General features: G+C 36.0%; 1 protein-coding gene across 1 annotated transcript in view; it reads left to right on the forward strand.

Moving 5' to 3' along the window:
- The window catches only part of LOC109080458 (plexin-A1-like), a 123,970-nt gene that overhangs the window by 86,332 nt on the left and 14,926 nt on the right, over positions 1–22,712 (forward strand). Inside the window, exons 11-22 of the mRNA XM_042759170.1 lie at positions 2,813–2,909; positions 3,939–4,129; positions 5,361–5,512; positions 7,052–7,172; positions 7,258–7,394; positions 9,209–9,376; positions 10,613–10,706; positions 11,426–11,659; positions 13,722–13,865; positions 15,032–15,266; positions 17,629–17,771; positions 17,850–18,106. Coding sequence (XP_042615104.1) covers positions 2,813–2,909; positions 3,939–4,129; positions 5,361–5,512; positions 7,052–7,172; positions 7,258–7,394; positions 9,209–9,376; positions 10,613–10,706; positions 11,426–11,659; positions 13,722–13,865; positions 15,032–15,266; positions 17,629–17,771; positions 17,850–18,106 — 1,973 coding nt within the window. The remainder of the gene's footprint in view (positions 1–2,812; positions 2,910–3,938; positions 4,130–5,360; positions 5,513–7,051; positions 7,173–7,257; positions 7,395–9,208; positions 9,377–10,612; positions 10,707–11,425; positions 11,660–13,721; positions 13,866–15,031; positions 15,267–17,628; positions 17,772–17,849; positions 18,107–22,712) is intronic.

Below are 22,712 nucleotides of genomic sequence, written 5' to 3' on the forward strand. Positions count from 1 at the left end.
ACTTCTTTTTGGTGTTTGCTTTTTAAGTTCAATCTCATTTTATTTAGTTTCAATTGTTCATAAACTTCATTATAAACTTCATTATAAGTTATAGTTTTACAGCACATGAAGTATACATCAGATGAGCACATTTTTGCCTATAATGCATGCATTTATGCCTTTATTTGTTTACTTATGCATGCATGCATGCATTTATGCACTTTTTATGCCTTTATTTGCTTAAGCATGCTTGTTTTTATTCGCTTATTTATAAAAAATTATTTATTCACTTATTTGTTTATGCATATTTGCATTTATGCTCTTATATATGCTTTAAGCTTGCTTTTTTATTCACTTATTCATGCATTTATTTATTTGTTTATTCATTCATGCCATTAATGCATTTATGCATTTATGTTTTTGCATGCTTGCATTTATTCACTTATTTATGTATTTATTTGTTTATGCATGCTTTCCTTTATGCACTTAAGTATTTATTTTTGCATGCTTGTTTTTATTCACTTATTTATTAATTTATTTGTTTATGCATGTTTGAATTCATGCATTTATTTATTTATGCATGCTTGCTTTTATTCACTTGTTTATTTATTTATTGATGCATGCATTTATTGTTTAGCAGCCTCCCAATGTAGTTTTCACTGCTGGTTTTCATCTTTGTAATGGTTTTGGTTAATGATAATAATCTTGGTGAGATGCAGAAATAGGAAGCATGTGTTCTGCAGTGGGCGGCTGTGCTCTCTTTATATAGAACACATATATTAGTAAATTAAATCAAACTCTTTCAGTGATTATCATTTGATGCAGCTGCTGATCTTACACACTTAAACACATTGTGCTCTTCAGCCTTGCCGCGTCATCTCTCGTTTATTTAATTAGACAAGCACTCGTCTTCCCACGCCGGTGAGAGGTTAACCGTCTGCTCAAAAGCGTCAGTCTCTCGCCAAAAAAAATCAATCGCACGTCTGCAACCTACGGGGGGAATGAATTACCATAACATACATGTAAGACAGAGCAGAACTCGTGTTCAGACCATAAATCATTTTTCATTTCTTAGCTAATGAGAGATCAAATCGTTAGTGTCTTGTTAATTATCCGTGGCTCATGAGTGCAAATGCAAATAATGACTGACAGATGAGCGTGTGTTTTATCCTATGGAAAGCATCACTGTTATCATCGCTTATATAGAAAGTAGTGATTTGAGGCATATTTACAGACCAGATTATCACAGAGGGTGGGTGAGACTGAACGTATATCCAGAATACCCTAGCAACCACTTAGCAACATGACAAAACCACTGAGAACAACCTGCCGTACTGCATACAGTAGCAATGCCCTGGCACCCATCCACAGCATCTCAGCCTCACGTTGTTTTTTTCCTCTGAGTGTGTTCTGTTCTAGTGCTCTTTGAAATCTCTGTGGTGTGTGTGTGTGTGTGTGTGTTTCTGAGAGCTTTGCTTTCTAACAACTCAATGCAGGTCTGCTCTTAAAATAAGCAATTATCTGAGCGCGACGGCTACAGAGTCTCTCTCTTTCTCTTTCTGAAGCATTTCATTTGTTTATTCCTGTGTGCTGCGTGTGTGTCTTAAACGTGCTGCTCTCGTCTCTCAGAGGGAGGTACTGCGGTGAAGCGCTGTAGTGCTCCTTCATTAATCTCTATTCAGTGAATCATGCTGTCGCAGACGTGTGTTCTGTGTGTATCCTCATGTGAGTCCTGCTGACTCCATCACACACACACGTGAATATTCCTCCTCTCCTGTAGTTTTTCATCCGTGACGCAGGTCTGGGACGTTGAGACTTCAGCACAGCCAACAAACCTTATTCTGATTTATTAAATCTGTTAAAAAAGAATGATCTGTTTAATCTATTTAAATATATTAAGTGCTGGGTAGATTTAGGTTGATATTTTTGATCTGTTTAAAAACCTTATTCTGATGGTTAGTGATGTAACTTTTGTACATATTTTAGGTTTAATCAGAGCTTTTAGATTCATGCTAAATGCGTTAGCATTTAAATTATTAATGCATGCAAATGCGTTACTTAATTATTAACATGCTACCTTAAAATCTCAGAGGCACTTCAAGTACATATATAAGTGAAAGAGGTTCAAAAAAATTAAAATAAATACATTTTGCACAGCCCTGCGTTATGTGTAAATAAGATTTAATGTGAATTTGTGCATAAAGTAAAACATGGTTAACTAACCCACTGAGTGTTAACTGAAATAAATATGAATGTTCATCAGTAGTTGAAGCAATGTTGAAATTAGGGGAAATCAATAAATTATGAATCATTCATTGCTATTGTCTGAATAATCATGTGATCGATAAAAAAGTAACTGTAGTCTTATAAAGTAATGTTATCTTATTACAAGTACTTAATTTTTGGAATCTGATTATGTAATCAGTTATGAGTGTAACTAAATGTGTTAATGCAGATATTGATTCATGTTGTTGTATCATATTTACTTTTTGACATCATTACGGAAATGAAATGAGTAACGAATGGGGTTTCGTTGTATTTTCAAAAGCACTGATTTCTCTTTATCCATGAAAACACAGCCACACACACCTGAACCTCCTCTCTGGATCTGTAGTGTTAGGAGAAAATAGCAATTATGTTAACTGAGAGCAGATGTTTGTCTTGGGAAGACGTCCGCTGCAGAACAGACTCACTGAAACTTTAATGAGAGTTAAGGGCGAATGAGAGGACGGGTGTTTTTGGGTTGATTTCTGCTGGTGACCAAAGACACTCGAATCCAGTTAAATGTATATGTGTTGGATTTATTTAAATGTCATTTGTTCTTCTTTTACAGTATAATTATGAAGGAAGTGACATCAGCGATCTTCCCGTTGATCTGTCGGTGGTGTGGAACGGCAACTTCATCATTGACAACCCTCACAACATCCAAGGTAACCATGGCGACCACTGCAGCACACTGTAGCCGGTAGCCTAGCAACCTCCACAGGATGCTGCAGCAGAGAGATGCAGCATTCATTAATGTTTTAAAGCATCGTCTGCTTGCGTAAACAAGCACGTTTTCACATTCTCTACAGTCTGTAAGCGGGGAAAGCAGATGCTTGTAATGTTGTAATAAATGAATCCTGTCCTTCAGCTCTGCAGGCGTGTTGTTGCTCATGATTCATAATGCTGGCATCATTTTGAACTCATGCTGTCATCCCTTCACAGTCAGATGTGGGATATTTCTACTTCATATCTCTTCTGACCAGCTTAGGGTTAGAAAACAGCGTAGCGAGAAACAAAAATGGAAGTGTTATCATTAGCTTGGCACTTTAATTGATAGATATGTCAGCGGTTTTCAATCTTTTATATGCCACAGACATCCACATATGATCATCTTTGTGCAAAGCACCCATAAATCTTAAATTTAAAGGCCAACAATATTGTTTCTTGTATAAAGACCAAAATGATACTATAAAATTGTTTATTAGAAAAATATTTAGGTTTTGTTAATTTAATAATACATTTGATTTACTAGTTATAGGACTGTACTGTTAAATGCTTATTTAATTTAATCTTTATGTATTTATTTTATTTATTTTAATCTTATTTTTTTCTTGTTTATATATTTTAATTTAATATTTTTTATTCTTGTTTATTAATTTCCTTATTTATTTCTACTCTTATTTGAATTTATCTATTCATCTCTTTAAAGCTAATATTTATTTATGTGTTTGTTTTAATCTATTATTCTTTTATTTATTTATTTAAAAAAATTGTCTTTGTATATTTGTTTTTTTTTTTATTTTTTCTTTTTTTTTTTTTTTTTATATTATTTTTTTTATTATGATTTTATTTTTTTTATTTTTGCTGTGAATATTTCCCTGGAATCAGTTTGGAAACACCTTGACTGATTTAGATAATCAGCAGAGTTTATAGTTGTCCATAAATCATAAGTGAATCTCTCTTGGTCTCTGCAGCGCACCTGTATAAGTGCTACGCGTTGCGGGAGAGCTGTGGTTTGTGTCTGAAGGCCGACCCCAGCTTCGAGTGCGGCTGGTGTGTCCAGGACAGGAAGTGCTCTCTGCGGCAGGAATGCACTCAGCAGGAACACACCTGGATGCACGCGAGCGCCGGAAACAGCCGCTGCACGCACCCGCGCATCACCAGAGTGAGTTACTGCAAACCAGGGCTCAAAGAGTAACTCTAAAAACCTTTTATAAAAGTGTTTTATTCAATGTTTTCTACAGTTTAGTTCCTTTTCCTGTTTTTACTTTTTTCTGTGAATATAGCCGTGGTCGCTGACTTCGCTCTAAATTATAATCAATCAATCAAAATTAAAAGTCTTCTTTGATTTCAAACTTGTACAGAGACCTGCTTATAAATCTATTGTCAACAAAAAGGAAGTTTTAAGGTCTCCCTGTGGTTTCCACATAAATAAAAGCTAATAAATTATTATTATTATTATTATTATTGATTCGTTTAATTTACAGTACAATAATAGTATTGCAATACTTTTTTATTTTTAAATGTAAATGTTTGTATTCTTTTGAATAATAATATTAATAGTAAATATTTAGTAGTAGTAGTATTTAAATTGCATTTTATTAAAAATTTTTAAATGATTTTTTTTTATTGCAATAGTAATGTTTATTCAAATGTTTCATTAAAAATATTAAATACAATTTTAATTATGTATTATTTGTGTTAATATATTATTATTATTATTTAGTCATATTTAATGGAGGGAAAACAGGTTTTTCTTCTTTTCACATGACAGACCCTTGATATCATGACAGGTTTTGTCAGACAGTGTTCCAGGCACTGATTTCCTTCTTCTTTCTGCAGTTCTTTGTCTCTCTCTCTGTTTCTCTGGAAGCAGATTTTCTGCGGCGTTACATTGTCCTCCTGTCAACGGAATATTAACTTTTAAAACATCTTACTAAATTTACATTTAAATTCTTACTAAATTTACATCCCCTCGTGTTAATTAAACTCCTCCTTTGTTCTCCTCGTTCGATTTCTCATGCTCGCGCTCTATCTGTCTTTTACTCATTAGATTAGGTGGTAATTTAATTTGGAGAAGAATGAATTTATCACATGGATTATTAGCACACCGAGAGCCATCTGTTCAGAAGATGTTCACCTTTTCTCTCTCTGTTCCTCTACTTTACTCTCTCTCAAGCTGCGCTTTCGTATTTTCATTCATCTATCTGTAAAAATGTGTGAATGTTAAATTAAAGCAGTTCCTCTGAAACCAATTAAACGTTTGTGTTTGCTGCTGCGCTTCGGTCTCGATGCACTCGCATCTGATGTTTTCCTTCATGTCTGTGTCTCTGTAAATTGTTTTCAAGGTATAGTTTATACAGAAAAGTGTAATTTCTGTATGTGTCCTGGTGCAGTTGTTTCCTGAGACTGGCCCGCTGCAGGGAGGAACCAGACTGACCATCAGCGGAGAGAATCTGGGCCTTCAGTTCAAAGACATCCAGAACGGAGTGAGGATCGGGAAGGTGGCCTGTCAGCCCATCGAGGAGGAATACATCAGCGCTGAGCAGTGAGTGTCTCAAACAGTTAAGTCTGAAGGACTTTATTGGCATGAATAATGAATAAAATAAAATATAGAATAGAATAGAATAGAATAAAATATTAAAAAATATTTACTTATTTTATTAAAATTTTGATCTATTTTTTATTTATTTAAATTTAATATTTATTTATTTGTTAAATGTATTTATTTATTTATTTATTTAATTAAATTTATTTATTTGTTGTTTGTTTCAGTCTAATTTAAATTATTTATTTTTATTTTTATTTACCTTAAATTTAATTATTTTTTATTTATTTTTTATTTTATTTTATTTTATTTTATTTATTTTTTTTACGCTTTTTCTATGAACATTTTCTCGGACCCTAGGTTGCACAGCCCTGGACTGTGAAATATATATTTATTTAGACACATACACACACACACACACACACACACACACACACACACACACACACACATATATATATATATAATGCATTTTGCTGCAGTTGATGGGTAGTTGTGTTACTTTAATTAGTAAGTATGTGTCTGTTTGAGTGAATGATCTTTTACATTTACGTCCTGAACTAGCATCTGATCTGAGTTTAGTCTTGACTAGTTTAACTGTTGACTGTCAGCTTAACATCTGCCCACTTAGAAAGAAAAATACCTTCTTATTCACCAGCAAAATCATAATTTGACAACTCACTGTATTGACTGTAGATCTCTCAAGTGCTTTCTGTTATGATGAATATAGCACGGCACATCTTCAATATCAAAATATGGTTTGTGACTGTAATTTGTCAAAAAAAAAAATGGCAAAACTATTTGTGAAAACAGAAGCATTTCCATCATGTATTCAAAAGAGCACAGTTGTCAGTTTTGAGAAACTGGCGAAAAATAGAAATGCAGAACTTATGCACATTTTGGACATTTTATTGTTCTTCCTATTCAGATTTTTTTTTATGCAATATCTCAGAATTTGCATAAAAACATGTGCATGGAAACCCAGCTGTTTGACGGTAACCATAGCGACAGTAGATTGTTTATCATCAGCATCGGATGTTACATCATCACTGTCACTAGTGTTAGTGATAAATAACGTAATGGCACATTATCAGTAATCAGCTAATACTATAGTTCTGTTTTCATTTATCAGTATCAGTTGATATTGAATGTATAATTATATATTTAATTGTGCCTGCTCATTTACAGCATTTTTACAATTGCGAATAATCTTTAAAATACTAATTTGATAACATATGTCAAATAACAAATAGTCTAAAAATGAATATTCACTTGCTGCATTTAAATTGTTTTCTAGATTTATTTAGATAAAATATCGTAGAATTTTAATATTGCTTTGTGGTTCATCTGTATAGGTCATCAGTGCATCTTTAACTCTGTGTCTGTAAATCACCGTCTCTCATTAAAAACACCAGTGACGTCTGTTTGCTGCGGTTTTCATGATGCTTGACGCTCTTCATTCATTCTGGGACTCTCTCGCTCTCTCTCTCTCTCTCTGTCTCTCTCTCTCTGTCTCTCTCTCTTTCTCTCTGTGTGCAGGATCGTGTGTCGATTGGCCGATGCCACAGGTTACCGTGTGCAGGAGGCTCAGGTGGAGGTGTGTGTGCGAGACTGTCTGCCGGATTACAGGGCCGTGTCTCCCAAAGCCTTCACGTTTGTGGTGAGTTTCACTCTCAAACAGTGTGATCTGTGACAAAATCTCTGTGTAATGTCACTGTAAACTGTATGTGTGTGTGTGTGTCCAGTCGCCGCACTTCACACGCGTGCTGCCGTCATACGGGCCCATTTCCGGAGGAACGAGGATCACCATTCAGGGCAGCCATCTGAACTCAGGCAGCGCCGTCTCCATCAAGATCGGACTCAACACCTGCCGCTTTGAGAGGTGCGCTGATCTGTTCACCTCCTCTGAATGAGATATAAGATACTCATATGTACTGTTAATTCAATCAGTCAACACTGTGGCGTGTTCTAAACTGATTAAGGCGGATGGAAGCTTTAACCTGCAGGGTTTTGCACTTCTAGATGCATCCCTCAGTGCTGTTATTGTTAATTAAATTGAAAGCTATTAAAAATAATTTTCGGTAATTGAAATGAAGCTGAAATTAAATAAAATAGAAGTATTTGGAGAAAAACTTGAGCTTAAAAAATTAAGCAAAATTTAGAAATGTTGCCTTGACAAATAATTGAAATGAAATAAGTTAAATGACTTAATTGCTAAAACTTAAATCTTGATATAAAATAGGGCTGCACGATAAATCGCATGTGATCCATCACCTGCACGCTTTCACATGGAGCAGCATTAACTACACAGAGCCGTTGTTCACTGACGAAGGGTTGTCATCAGGTGTTCAGAGCAACTGATATCTTTTAGTCATCAGGTCTGAAAGAAAACAGAAATTATTGGTGTGTGTGAGAACCCGCCTCTACACTAATGTGACGACAGTGCTGTCAAAATATGTCCAGAACTCAGCAGGTTTCACCACTGCATGTTGTGAACACGGTTGCCCAGGCAACACAGCAAGTGTTGAAGGACACTCGCACACACACTCACTCATTCACAGTCACACACACACACACACACACAGAGGACACGCACATGCATGTCTGATCAAACATGGGAAGGAACCTTCAGACTGAATCTCATCTTGCTCTTATCTGTCACATGACTAAACGTGCCGTCAGTCGTCATGTGTTGGTTTGATCAGATGAAAGTCTGTCGTGTTCGGAGCCGTCGCTCTGAGAGATCTTTGAACCTCCAAACCTGATGAAACCGTGCTGTCACACACTCTGAGTCTGCACACATGATCACCATTCTCCCGTCTCTCTGCGTGTGATCATCGTTCTCCCTTATCTGTCTTTACTCTTCTGTCTCAGATTATGAGTTTTCAGTGGGATTAAATACAAATAAAATATAATAATAACAAAAAAACATTAAATATTGCACAAAGAAATTAGTTTAGTGTAATATTTACTACATTACTCAGTTTTTAAATAACTAAATTGTCCTTCTCTCTGGTTGGTTTGTTAACGGCAGATAAAATAAAATAAAAGAAAATCGTGACATATTTGAAATGAAATAAATTACCACAATGTTTATTATAGCTGTCAATCATTTTCCTCTCTCTCTGTGATTGGTTGTTCAGTTGCTGATAACCAATAAAAACCCCATATATTTTCATAAAATACTTATAAATAAAAATATAAATGAATGAATGAAAATAAAATCACTTTTTTTTTTATTAAATAAATTAGCACAGTATTTACTGCATTACATTTGTTAGTTAGTTGGGAACAACATCAACAAAAATAAAATAAAAATAAACACAAGTCCTTCTCTCTGATGGGTTTGTCAATAGCTGATAAATGCCCATATATTTGCATAAAATATGTATAGATAACAATATAATAAAAACTATTTAATTTAATTAATTACAAAAAATAAAATCATAAAATAAGTTTTTGAAATGAAAGTTTAGCACAGTATTAATTACTCAGTTTTCCTTCTCTATGATGGGTTTGTTATAGAGAGCAATAAAATACCCATATACAGTATGTGTGTAAAATACTTGAAAAATAAGTAAGCATTTAATGATTTTTTTAATTAGATTCACACACACAAAAAATGACTTTACCAATTTTGACGTTGCATAGTACAGTACATCAAACTCTTCTCCCTGTGTGTGTGTGTGTGTTCAGGCGAAGCGCCCGTGAGATCGTGTGTGTGACTCCGGCAGGTTTGGGGACAGGAGGGACCCCAGTGATGGTGGACATAAACGCAGCCGAGCTCAGAAACCCGGAGGTGAAGTTCAACTACATGGACGACCCCAGCATCCTGAAGATCGAGCCGGACTGGAGCATCGCCAGGTCAGACTCATTAACACACTGTGACCTGCCCGCTCAGGTTTGATTCAGAGGGTTATATGATTCAGAGAGTTTCTCTGTGATGATGAAGTCCACGAGAGCGGCTCGCGGGTGAGCGTTCACAGCTCCGTCTCTGGAGGTTTGAGTAACACCACAGCCTGCAGACACATGACACTGACGGCAGAGAAATACTGCAAACAGACTCACACTGAGGTCTAGAGCGTTTCTTTTCTTTTATTACGTTTTAAATGTGAGATTGTTTGAAGCATCCTAACATGGCTGTTTATTGGCATTTTCATTGCAAATGTAAACGCATTTATGCATATGCATTCAAATTGTAGTCAAAAGTTTGGGGTCAGTAAGATTTTTAAAAATCTTGCTCACTGAGGCTGCATTTATTTGATCAAAAATACTGTAAAAACAGTAAAATTGTGAAATATTATTACAGTTTAAAACTGTTGTTTTCTATGTGAATATCTGTTAAACTGTAATTTATTTTTGTGATCAAAGCTGAATTTTCAGCATCATTACTCCAGTCTTCAGTGTCACATGATCTTTAGAAATGTATTTATTTATTACAGGGACAATGCATATTAATAAACATTTCTGGCAATATGCCAGAGTTAGCCAGAAGGCTATTTTTCACCTGCAGTCCCTAGACAGATGGTAATAGTCACCCTAAAAGAGAGTAAAATTACATATTTACATAGCAGTAAAACAATTACAATACGTTTACAATAGAATACATAAATCATTCTAATATGCTGATCTGCTGCTCAGGAAACATTCTGATTATTATCAATGTTGAAAACAGTTGTGCTGCACAATATTTTTGTGGAAACTGTGATACATTTTATTTTTCAGGATTCACAGATGAATAGAAAGTTCAAAAGAACAGCATTTATTTGAAATGGAAATCTACTGTAACGTTAGAAATCTCTTTACTGTCACTTTTGATCCATTTAATGTGTCCATGTTGAATTAGAGTATTTGTTTCTTAAAAAAAAAAAGGACTAACTTCTAACTTTTAAATGGTAATGTACTTCATGTTTAAAATGACATTCTTGACCTTTAACAGTTTAGTATGTATTTTTAGTGCAGTAAAAGTGTTCAAAGTGTGATTCAGCCGAAGTGGTTAAAGCAGCTTCAGAAGGAAATCAAAATGATGAGTGAGGTGATGAATGAGAGAGAAAATCCATATTTTCTTGAGGTTTACACTATTGTTTTTCTCTCTATTAGTGGAGGAACCCCGTTAACAGCAATCGGCAGCAACCTGGCCACCGTCAGAGAGCCGAAGATGAGAGCGAAGTACGGCGGCATCAGTTCAGTCCACGTAAGTCTAACAGACAGACAGTTATCATCACATTATCCCTTCCTTTCCTTTCTCTATAGTCATACCCAACAGTTTAGCAATAGTTTACCCCCCAAATGAGAAATATTAAGCAGCTTCAACATATTTAATAATCAGAAATGTTTCTTGAGATGTTTATTGAGCAGCAAATCAGCGATGTGACACTGAAGACTGGAGTAATGATGCTGAAAATTCAGCTGCGCATCACAGAAATAAATTACATTTTAACAGATATTCACATAGAAAACAACTATTTTAAACTGTAAAAATATTTCACAATATTACAGATTTTTCGGTATTTTTGATCAAATAAATGCAGTCTTGGTGAGCAGAAGAGACTTCAAAAACATGAACAAATCTTACCGACCCCAAACGCTGCAGTCTAGACTAGTTTTATGGTGTTTTTGTGTTTACTCTGAGCTCTAAAGCAGCAGGAACAGACAAACCAGTGTTTAACCCGAAGGCCTGTGTGCCTGCACATGTTTTTTCTTCATGTGTGACATTGAATCACCTTTTCTCAGTTTAACCTTTAAAATGTCAACGGCTGATGGGATATAGAATATAAAATGGCTCTATAAAGCCCTGAGAAAGTCCCCCAGGGCCAGCGTGACCTTTTGTTCTCCTTGACCTCGCTCTCGCTGCTGTTTTCTTCCTCTCTGTTAGTGTCTTCAGTAATGCGTGATGTTTGCGGTCTCTCACAGAACTGCACTGTGCTCAATAACACGGTGATGGTGTGTCTGGTGCCGTCCGTGGCGGGGTCCGAGAGGGGTTTCTCAGAGGCGGGCAGCGGGCCGGATGAGATCGGGTTCATCATGGATAACGTTCAGACGCTGCTGGTGGTGAACGAGACCTTCAGTTTCTATCCCGACCCTGTGTTTGAACCCTTCAGCCCGTCCATGCTGGAGCTCAAACCGGGATCTCCTCTCATCCTGAAGGTGAGGAGATCTCTTACACTTGTTGGAGACATTGTACTGTGTTTCTTTATTTTTTAGCATAATAATCCCTTAGAGCAACACTGCAACTATAAGACCACCTGTATCTGTTATTGCATTTAATCACAGTTTTTACAGCGCTTGAGAAAAGCAGCACTGGAGTGATATTTCTCAAACATATTAGTAGTAGCACAGTTATTATAGTTAACTAAAACCATTAAAAAATAATAATAATAATTAAAATTGTTACTTGAAATAAAAAACTGAAGTAAAATTAAAGTTTTGTTTGATAGATGCAATTTCAGAATTTTCATTTAGTTTAACTTAAACTTAACAAACAAATAAAATATAAATAGTAAGAGAGAAACTTGATGTGAAAATGTAGGGGAAAAAAAATAAATGAACCAAAAATGACCAAACCTTAAATTAAATGAGGCTAAATTGTAATAAAAAAAAAAAATTGGTGACACTTTACTTTATGTATAATGCATTATTAAGGGTTATTAAAGGGTATAATGCATTATAATTATTCATAATGTGCATTGTCATACATTTTATTTTGTCGTAAATAATTATAACTGAGTTTGAAATGCATAGTGTAACAATGAATTGATAAGTGTTATAATGTATTAACTGTGGTTATAATTATTCATGAGATTGTACAGTGCATTATAATGTTTATTACAGGGCATAATTAATGCATTAAAACTTTTAAATTCATTATACATAAAGGCTTCAAGGAAAGTGTTACCAAAAAATCTAATAAAAATTCCAACAACAGTATACAAGATGTCTCAAAGCATTACATTTTTACATGTAATTCATCCAACATCCTTTGTGCAGCAGAAAAGAAAGATTGTTTAAATCATGAAGTGTTAATACTTTTCTAAGCAAACACATTTTCACATGGAGGCTGGCAAAAATGAGACTTGATGGAGGGTCCTGAGCCATTTCTAGGGATCAGAATATCGTGGAAATTTAAGAGTGAATTCTTTAGACTTGAAACAGTAAGAAACTGAAGTGTAAACTGCATAGCAACACCCTGGCAACCATTCACAAACCCTGCCATTTACTTCAGGAAATATATAAATCTAGTTCATTAAAATGCTCATGTTTCACTCATGCACAGCGTTAAATGGTTTCAGAAAAAGACATGCATCCAATTATTTGCAATTCATTTTCCCGTGCAAACACTTCTGGGTAATGCGCAGTATGAGTTGAGTCTACATGTTAAATGGAGCCCTTCAGTAACATCTCTAAATGAAGCATGCAAATATTTATGCATGGTTCTGCCTCCAGGTTTTGCCTTCCCATGAGCCCCTTGGGCGGAGGGAGAGAGAATGTGCTGTAACTCTGGTTGAGCAAACGCATTATACACTCAGACTGGAGAATATGTTTAGGAGTTAAACCATTCTACTTCATGGCAGTGTTATTTAAAGTATATACTTTTATAGTATCTATTAATTTGAAATTAGCTTGTATTTTAATATTTTCGTTTTTCTTTTTTCTTTTTTTAATATTTAAGTACATTTAATATTTAAATATTTTCATCAGTTTAAGTTTTTTTTTTTTTTTTTGAAAATTAGCTTTATTTTTAGTTCAGTTTCAGTCATGTTAATACTTAAACTTATTTTCTATTATATATTTCCCAAGGAAAATTATAATTTTAATTTAAGTTTTTCATCTAATGCTTCTATTTTATTTCCGCTAATAAATATAACTTTGAATGTTTTACTTTTAGCTTTTGTTAACAACACCGCTTCATAGGAATATATGCCACTTCAGATTCTGGTTCTTTAACAATTTAAGAAACAAATACTGTGCACACAATATTTCTATAGCTATCCACTAAAACGGTGCAAAGAAACTGCATTTGCACAGACTGATTTAAAGACTCGAGCTTTAGTGAGTTTTTAAACTGATTCAATAAAAAATAAAACGCCTCTAAGTCATAAGTACAACTACTGGTTGTTTTTGTACATTTGTTTAGCAGGAAACACTGGCAGAGTATTTTAGGATGATGTTCTATATATTGATCATTTGTGTGTGTGTGTTTGTGTTTCAGGGCAAGAATCTGATTCCTTCGGCTGCTGGTAACTACAGATTGAACTACACGGTTCTGATCGGTGACGAGCCGTGTGTGTTGACCGTGTCCGAGGCTCAGCTGATGTGTGAATCGCCAGACCTCTCCGGACAACATAAAGTCACTGTAAGTGTGTCATCTCTTCTTCTGTTCCCATCTCTTTCCCACGACTATCACACGTCTCATCCTCTGCCTCTTTCTCTCCTCCGTGTGTATTGTTCTGCGTTTCAGCCCGTGTTTCTCAGCATCAGATTACAGTTTGGAGTTTCTGTCGTGGCTCTCCGGGGTTTTGTGTTGTATTCATTTACACAGAGTTTGCAAAGAATCTGAGACGCAGATCTGTATTTACATGTAGTCGGTTTCATCTTTAAATGGATGTCTTTATTTTTCTGATTTTGATTTTTATTTTTTGTTGGCTTTTTTTTAAAACATCACTCCCATGTTTTTTCCCAAGCCGTCTGCTCTCTTTCTGTGTGAGATGCGCCTGAAGGGAGAACGTGAGAGACGCTGCGACCCACATGTTTGTCCTCGACCTATATATCATGACCCATATGGAAGCTGTGTGACAGCGAGAGACTAGCGTTTAGCTCACGATATAAGACTTCACACTCGCCTGTTTGACCCCATTAGCCTCCTTAAACCCGTGTGCAAACCCTCAAGCTTTGTTTCAAAACTGCATGAATGTTTTTCTTCTGCTGAACACAAAATGAAGATATTTTGAAGAATATTGGGAGCCAAACAGTCGCTAGTCCCCATTGACTTCCATAGTGTTTTTCTAGTTAGTCTTAGTTTAGTCATAGTTGCAGGTTTGTGGGATAGATTGTTATTGTAGTCATAACTGTTTTAGGAGCTCATTTTATACATTTGATATTTGCACCAGTCCATTTCCAGTCCATTTCTAGTTATAGTCTGTTTATTGAACCAAAACTTTTGTAGTTTGGTTTTTTTATGTACATTTCCCATCACCTCTGACACTAATAATTAAACAGGATGGTGTTCCATATGTAAATAATCTATGATTATGATTGGCTGACCTTTTTGCGCATGAGGAGCTACACCCCTGCTGAGTTGCTGTTGAAGTAGTGATTTTAACACTGAATGGTGATTTCTGAATTGCTATTTATTTATATGAATTGTTCTTTGTGGACTTGTTTAATCAAACTCTATTATAACTTCAGAGAGAGAAAGTTCCTGTTTCCCATGTAGTGGTTGTTTTGACACCTGTCAGTCATTGTTTGATATGATGTGTGATGCTCTGTGTGTGTGTGTGTGTGTGTGTGTGTGTTGTGCAGATCTTGGCCGGAGGTTTCCGATACTCTCCAGGAACTCTGCAGATCTACTCGGACAGCCTGCTGACGCTCCCCGCCATCATCGGGATCGGAGGAGGAGGAGGTCTTCTTCTGCTCGTCATCATCCTCATCCTCATCGCATACAAGCGTAAATCCCGTGACGCGGACCGGACGCTCAAGCGGCTGCAGCTGCAGATGCACAATCTGGAGTCCAGAGTCGCTCTGGAGTGCAAAGAGGGTAAGACGGCCGTCATGACATCACTGCGTTCACCAGTGATCTGATACTCTCACGTTCGTTCATGCTTTCACACACTTCTTCAGCTGCTCTTTCTTTCTTTTGCATTTTCTTTTACACTTCTTCTGCACACTTCTTGTTGCATGTCTTGTATTCTTTTACTCCTTTGATTCTTTCTTTTCAATTTGTTTTTAACCCTTGCACTTTTTTGCGCTTTTTTTTTTTTCATGTGCTTCCAAGCTCTTTAGCGCTTTCTGTTGCATGCTTTGTTTTTGTTTTTCTGTCTTTCTTTCTTTTGATTGTTCTTTCACACATTTGTACTTTCTTTCTTTTGCATTATTACTTTTTCTTTCACTCTCTTTTGCACTTTGGTTTTAACATTTGCACTCCTTATTTTTTTTCACACTTTTTTTGCTCCTTTCACTTTTCATTCTTCCATGTTTTCTTTTGCACTTTCAATCCTTTATGAGCTTTCTTTTACTTCCTTTTGCTTCTTTTTTTTTGCTCTTTATCCAGTTTTCATGCTTTCTGTCATGCTTATTGTTCCTTTCTTTTTTCTCTTTCTTTCTTTCTTTCTTTCTTTCTTTCTTTCTTTCTTTCTTTCTTTCTTTCTTTTTTTTCTTTTTTTTTGTTTTCTTTTATTATTTTTTTTTTTTTTTTTGTTTCTTCTTTCTCCTTCAATCTTTTTCAATAGTTTACAATTGGTTTTCCTGTTTTAATTTTATCTTCCGTTTGCTCGTGGCCGTCTCGCTCTCTCTCTGATTGGCTTTGTTTTCTCTGGTCTCCTGTTAGCGATGACCTCATGATGCACACATCATTTATCATACACACACGCGCAGCGCACGCCCGTCTCATTCCCGCCGCGGTCATGAGGGTGAGACGAGTCCCCCATTATCTGTCTCTGTCGGTCCCGAGGTGAAGACCTTGTCTGTCTCCAGACACAGAGCGAAGGATGAGGACAGGGAAGAGAGGATAAAAGAGATGGATAGCAGGAGGTGAGAGTGACAGGTCACTGATAAGTGATGAGGCGTCCTCCAGGATGAATAAAAAGAGGCAATAAATAACCACATCCTCCAGATTGATTAGGTGAGTGGCAGCAGTAGCAATCTGGATCAGAAGATTGGGAGCGAAAGAAGACATTACTGATGTTCAACATAGATTTATAAGAGGAGCCGACTCTCAAATCAGAAAGCTTCAGTCTGATTGGTCGGCTTTATGCAGTTTCCAGGAGTCAGTGCACACAGGTTTATATCCGTCCACCAGGAAACAAAGTTCCCAGACTGCTCTAGTGTAGACTAGTAAAGAACTGATCACTGTCACTGGATTTGACATCACATTTTTGACAGGTATTTAGATCATGAAATCTGTGAATCTGTGTAAACATCACCACCATGATGCGAGGGTGTTGTTAGTGTTTGCCAGCGAGGGTCAACCAAGATTTACTAAACTATAAATAAATAATTAGTAAATGAACGGATATAAAAAAAAATAACCCTAACTTGTTGGGGAAGGGGGGTTAAAATAAACAGAACTATACTTTATATAGCAACTTCTTAATTAAGTAATCCTATTACATAATATTTTTCACAAGTTAAGAAATTATTAAAAACAAATGAAAAGGAAGTATACAGTTTAACCAACAATGATATATAATACATATGCACTTGCTGAATATTATCATTTCTCATAGTGCTTGCCTTTCTGTTAGTAATAATTGAAAAGCAAACAATAAAGTAATTTTCCATATTCTGTTACTTTACCAGTCCTGTCTAATAAATGATTATTAAACTGATGAAGATGGAGAATCCTGTGCATTTCTGCTCAGGTGCTGATGAAAATAAGTCGTGCTTCCAACTCTTTATCAGTCAACTAGAAAAACACTTTAGAATAGGGAGCACATATTCACTTTTAACTAAGAGTTTTCCCTCAATAAACTTCTAATTTGCTGCTTATTAATAGTTAGTAAGGTAGTTGTTAAGTTTAGGTATGGGGTGGAGTTAGGGATCTAATATATGGTCATGAAGAATAAGACATTAATATGTGCTTTATAACTAATAAAAACAGCTGATATGTTAGTAATATGCAGGCTAATAAGCAACTAGTTAATAGTGAGAATTGGTCCTTAAAATAAAGTGCTACCGTAAAACTTATTGGGGAAAAAGCAGATAATTAAAAAATGCAAGATATATAGGCTGATATGTTGCCATGGTGTTGCTATGTGGTTGCTAGGATGTTCTGGTTGTTTCCTGTGACACATTTTCAAAAACTCTTTTTTTCTTTTTAGAACCTTTTAGAGAATCTGGAGAACTTGGCTTCCACTCAGAGGTTCGAAAGGTTCACTGTGTCTTTTTCTCTTTGTTTCCAGCGTTTGCGGAGCTGCAGACTGATATCCATGAGTTGACTCAGGATCTGGATGGAGCTGGAATCCCATTCCTGGATTACTGTACTTACGCCATGAGAGTGCTTTTCCCTGGAATAGAGGACCATCCGGTGCTGAAGGAGATGGAGGTATGAGCCGTGACGGATTTAAGCTTTGGGCTGAACCGGACGAGATGATTGATGTGTTTCTCTGTCTCTCTCTCTCAGGTCTCAGTGAACATGGAGAAGGCTCTGACTCTGTTCGGCCAGCTCTTGAATAAGAAGCACTTCCTGCTGACGTTCATCCGGACGCTAGAGGCCCAGCGCTCGTTCTCCATGCGCGACCGCGGGAACGTGGCGTCTCTCATCATGAGCGCCCTGCAGGGCGAGATGGAGTACGGCACCGGTGTCCTGAAACAGCTCCTGTCCGACCTCATCGACAAGAACCTGGAGAGCAAGAACCACCCCAAACTCCTGCTGCGAAGGTACGCCGTGTTTACCAACATCTAGTGGAGCGCACTGCAAAAAATGATCAGCTTCCTCACTGTTTTAGTCTAATCTTCCAGTACTAATATCTAAACATTCAAGACACACGCAAAATATATTAAGTAGGCCTGTCGATTGAATTTGGGAAAATAACATGTTAAAATGATTAACACACCACCCAGAGCTGTCCATCGATGAACATGATGCAGGACGACAATTCAAGATAATGTATGAGGGCAAAAAATGACCCTGGATGGATTTGTCTTATATTTATAGCATATGATGTACATTAGCAATGTCTCGAGCAAGAGCTGTTTTCCCTAAATATTTGCGTTATTGATTTTATACAAAAGTTCAATAAACAGGAAGTTAATATTGCATTAAATTTTAGACTCAGTATTGGCCGTTTTTGCTCCGTTTCGCAAGCGGAAATAGTTCCAATCAAAGCCGCGGCAAACCTGTTTGCCATTTCGGAGTAACACACAGCAGTGTTTTGTTGCTGAATGAATCAGCTGTTTGAACGAATCGCGTGAGTCAGTGATTCAGTGACTCATTCATAAAGAGAGTCACTAGCTTCGTTTCTGAATGAATCAGCTGTTTGAACGAATCGAGTGAGTCAGTGATTCAGTGACTCATTCATAAAGAGAGTCACTAGCTTCGTTTCTGTATGAATCAGCTGTTTGAACGAATCGTGTGAGTCAGTGATTCAGTGACTCATTCATAAAGAGAGTCACTAGCTTTGTTTCTGAATGAATCCGCTGTTTGAATGAATCGAGTGAGTCAGTGATTCAGTGATTCAGTGACTCATTCATAAAGAGAGTCACTAGCTTCGTTTCTGTATGAATCAGCTGTTTGAACGAATCGTGTGAGTCAGTGATTCAGTGACTCATTCATAAAGAGAGTCACTAGCTTTGTTTCTGAATGAATCCGCTGTTTGAATGAATCGAGTGAGTCAGTGATTCAGTGATTCAGTGATTCATTCATAAAGAGAGTCACTAGCTTCGTTTCTGAATGAATCAGCTGTTTGAACGAATCGAGTGAGTCAGTGATTCAACGACTCATTCGTAAAGAGTCACTTGCTTTGTTTTTGAATGAATCAGCTGTTTGAATGAATCGAGTGAGTCAGTGATTCAGTGATTCAGTGACTCATTCATAAAGAGAGTCACTAGCTTCGTTTCTGAATGAATCAGCTGTTTGAACGAATCGAGTGAGTCAGTGATTAAGTGACTCATTCATAAAGAGTCACTAGCTTCGTTTCTGAATGAATCAGCTGTTTGAACGAATCGAGTGAGTCAGTGATTCAGTAACTCATTCATAAAGAGAGTCACTAGCTTCGTTTCTGAATGAATCAGCTGTTTGAACGAATCGAGTGAGTCAGTGATTCAGTAACTCATTCATAAAGAGAGTCACTCCCTGCGTCTCAATGTTCATTCTATCCATCCTAAATAGTTTGTGAGATTAGAATAAGTGTGTCCCAAAACATAGTATGTTGAAAAGAGTATGCCAAAAGTCTCCATATGGTCTACTATTTCAGGTCGATTTTTAAAAGCACACTCTAATGGCTAAAATTGTCCACAATCCATTGCACTTTGGCGAAGGATTCAGTCCAGAACTACAAATAAGAATAAAACGCGTTAGAAAAACTACAAACGTGGTCGATGCGGTGATTGACGATTAGGTAGAGAGGTTACAGGGGTTTGAGTTACTAATAATCATTATTTAACCTGGTAAAAAAATATTTATTTATTGTTATCCATGTTATATTTTATTGTGAACTTTAATAAACATCCATTTGGTCGTTAACTTTTAAATGCATCATTATGCAGAAAATATGAGCAGAGTCCTCCGCATGAAAGACCCGCGACTGGCAGATCAAGTAACATTATCTACTTCTTTTCTCTCCAGTATGGTAGGACGTTAAATGAAATGAAATGTGGAGGATGTTAACTGTTAAAAGATGATTGACAGGTCAGTTTACAGTGACAGGGTGCGTGTAACAGGTGCCACAGAGCGGTCCTCTAAAGACGCAGTTGTGTGACGTGATAGTACGTCCCAAAGCATGCCTACTCTTCTACTACACACTCAAAAGTGTGCACTTTTTCTTCACTAAAAGAGTACAAACTTTAAGGGCGTAGTATAAGTAGGCATACTGAGATGCAGGGACTAGCTTCGTTTCTGAATGAATCAGCTGTTTGAACAAATCGAGTGAGTCAGAAATCTGACTTGCCTCCAACTATTGGCGGTTCTAGTTTCATATTGAGAGTATCATTTCTTATTAAAAAAATATATATTTCTTATGTCAATATTCAATTAAAAAACAAATTTCCATTTATTATCATTTTTATGCAATGTTGATTCAAAATATTTTTTTCTAAAGCTACTTTTTTTGTAGTATCTATTCAATGATTTTCTCATTTAACACAATAATGACACACAATGGATGTGTGATTAATTTGCATTTAATTAGATTAATTAATCGGCACATTGTTTAATTAATTCGATTAAAAATTTCATCGCTTGACAGCCCTAATATTAAGTCTTGCTTTCTGAAAAAATATCTGCCAGTAGGGTCAGAAAAATGAACTTAATTCAGGGGAAAACAAGTTGGGCAGAAACTCACCATGCATTTGTCAGAAAACAAGATTTAATATCTTATGTAATTTTGCCTCTTAAATATATATTGGTTGAAGAATGTTTAAATATTTGTGCTGGAAAACATGACAAATATTAAGTAAGGAAATCATTTATTGCACTCCATTTATCTGACGTTCAACAGTTCCCACAATGCACCTGGTGAGGACACCGTGTTAATGGACATGATGAAAAAGATGAGCATGAGTTTGACTTCTAGGGGTCACATTTGCTCTCCCGTCATCGTTCTCGGTTTGCCCTTTCGTGTCCGTGGCTCTGTTTCTGTCAGATGGTGTTACACACCTGAGCACACTCTGGTTCCCTGCGGAGCGCTGTGGGAGATGAAGCTCCTGGAGGAGACGTGACGGGAGATGAGAGATGTGATGAGAGACTGAGGGAGACCAGGAGGAGCTGAGTTGATGACTTTACTCCAGAACATGCTGCTGTAATCTCCCGTCTCGCACATGTCAGTCATTCAAACAGGCTTTTTGCATTTCAGTGTTTCATCTGAAGTTCAGACTTTGGCTTTATTTACAACGAAATTACAAAATCACATCCTCAGATCCTTAGGATGAATCTAATAATAGCATGTTAGGGCACATTTACTCCAAAATTAAAAGGAAAAAAAACATTTGCATAAAGAAAAATGAGGCCTATTTTTAGGACCATTAAGACTCGTTCTTATTGTGACATTATTTGCATGACAATTAAACAGTTTTCATGCTGATTACAGTAGAAATGGCTGTTTAATCAATTTATATACAAAAATATGCTAATTCTATTCTGAGGTATCTGTACCAATTGTTTAATTGTCATGAAAATAATCTCACTGTAATATTTGTCAGTGGTCCTTAATAGGCTTAATTTTCTTTGAACATTATTTATATATATATATTATATATATATGTGTAAAATAATGTGTTGAGTGGTAGTGTGTGTATATATATATATTTATATATATATATATATATATATATATATATATGTATGTATATTAAATATTATATTATTTTATAACATATTTATTTATCTAAATATTATAGCATATTACCCCAACCCATCATCTAATTTGCCCTTACCCTTTTAATTATTTGTTTGTTTGCCTTATTTATTATTAGTACTACATTTCTTTTTCCCCTTTATTTATTATTTTGTTAATGTATTTATTTACCCATATATATATTTATTATTATTAGTTTTGGTGGTATTTATTTATTTACCTTAACTTGTTTATTATTTTTAATATAAAATATGACGAGACGGTTTTTTTTTTTTTTTTTTTTTTTTTTTTTTTTTTTGGTGATTCATTCCTAAGCCATATTCAACAATATCTCAAAAAGGACAGGTTTTTTCTGTCTGTTATAAGTGGACTGTTCTGATCTCTCGTCTAGTTTGGCTCTAGAGTATATTTTTCTTCTGTAGCTTCTCCGTTTCTGTTCCTCTCTTTCAAACATGACAGACGTCATCTGAAGATCAAATAAATGTGAGCAGTCAAATCTCAATCTTTCACCCCTCCAGAAATGTTTCCAGCACAATATTCTCCGTTATTTTAATAACTCCTCGCAGTGTGTGGTTCACGTGGAGCTCTTATCGTTCTCCTCTGCATCGGTCTTGGTGTCAGAACGAGTGAATAATTCAGCAGAGATGTTAAAAACAAACATATTTCACCTGATTCCTCGTCTGCGCCTCCTCTCGCACGCCATGAGCAGATTAGCGCTAATAAGGTCCGTTAATTACCAGGCCGTGTAATTAGCCTCATTCCGAGGGACTTTTTTCGGAGGCTTGTTATTGTGCGCCAGGTTTCTGTTTAATGACAGAAGATATGGAATATTTTTAATTGGTGTTTTCTTAATGAAGTTTAGTTTGCTTTGCTTTGCACTCGGGTCCTTTGAAGGTTTGAAGGAATAATTCGGCCGAGGCACTTTGATGTCAAATTGGATTTTAATTCAACATCTCCTGAAAGATGTTGGTAAT

This window comes from Cyprinus carpio, chromosome A6 (assembly GCF_018340385.1).
Source record: "Cyprinus carpio isolate SPL01 chromosome A6, ASM1834038v1, whole genome shotgun sequence".
Classification (NCBI taxonomy): Eukaryota; Metazoa; Chordata; class Actinopteri; order Cypriniformes; family Cyprinidae; genus Cyprinus; species Cyprinus carpio.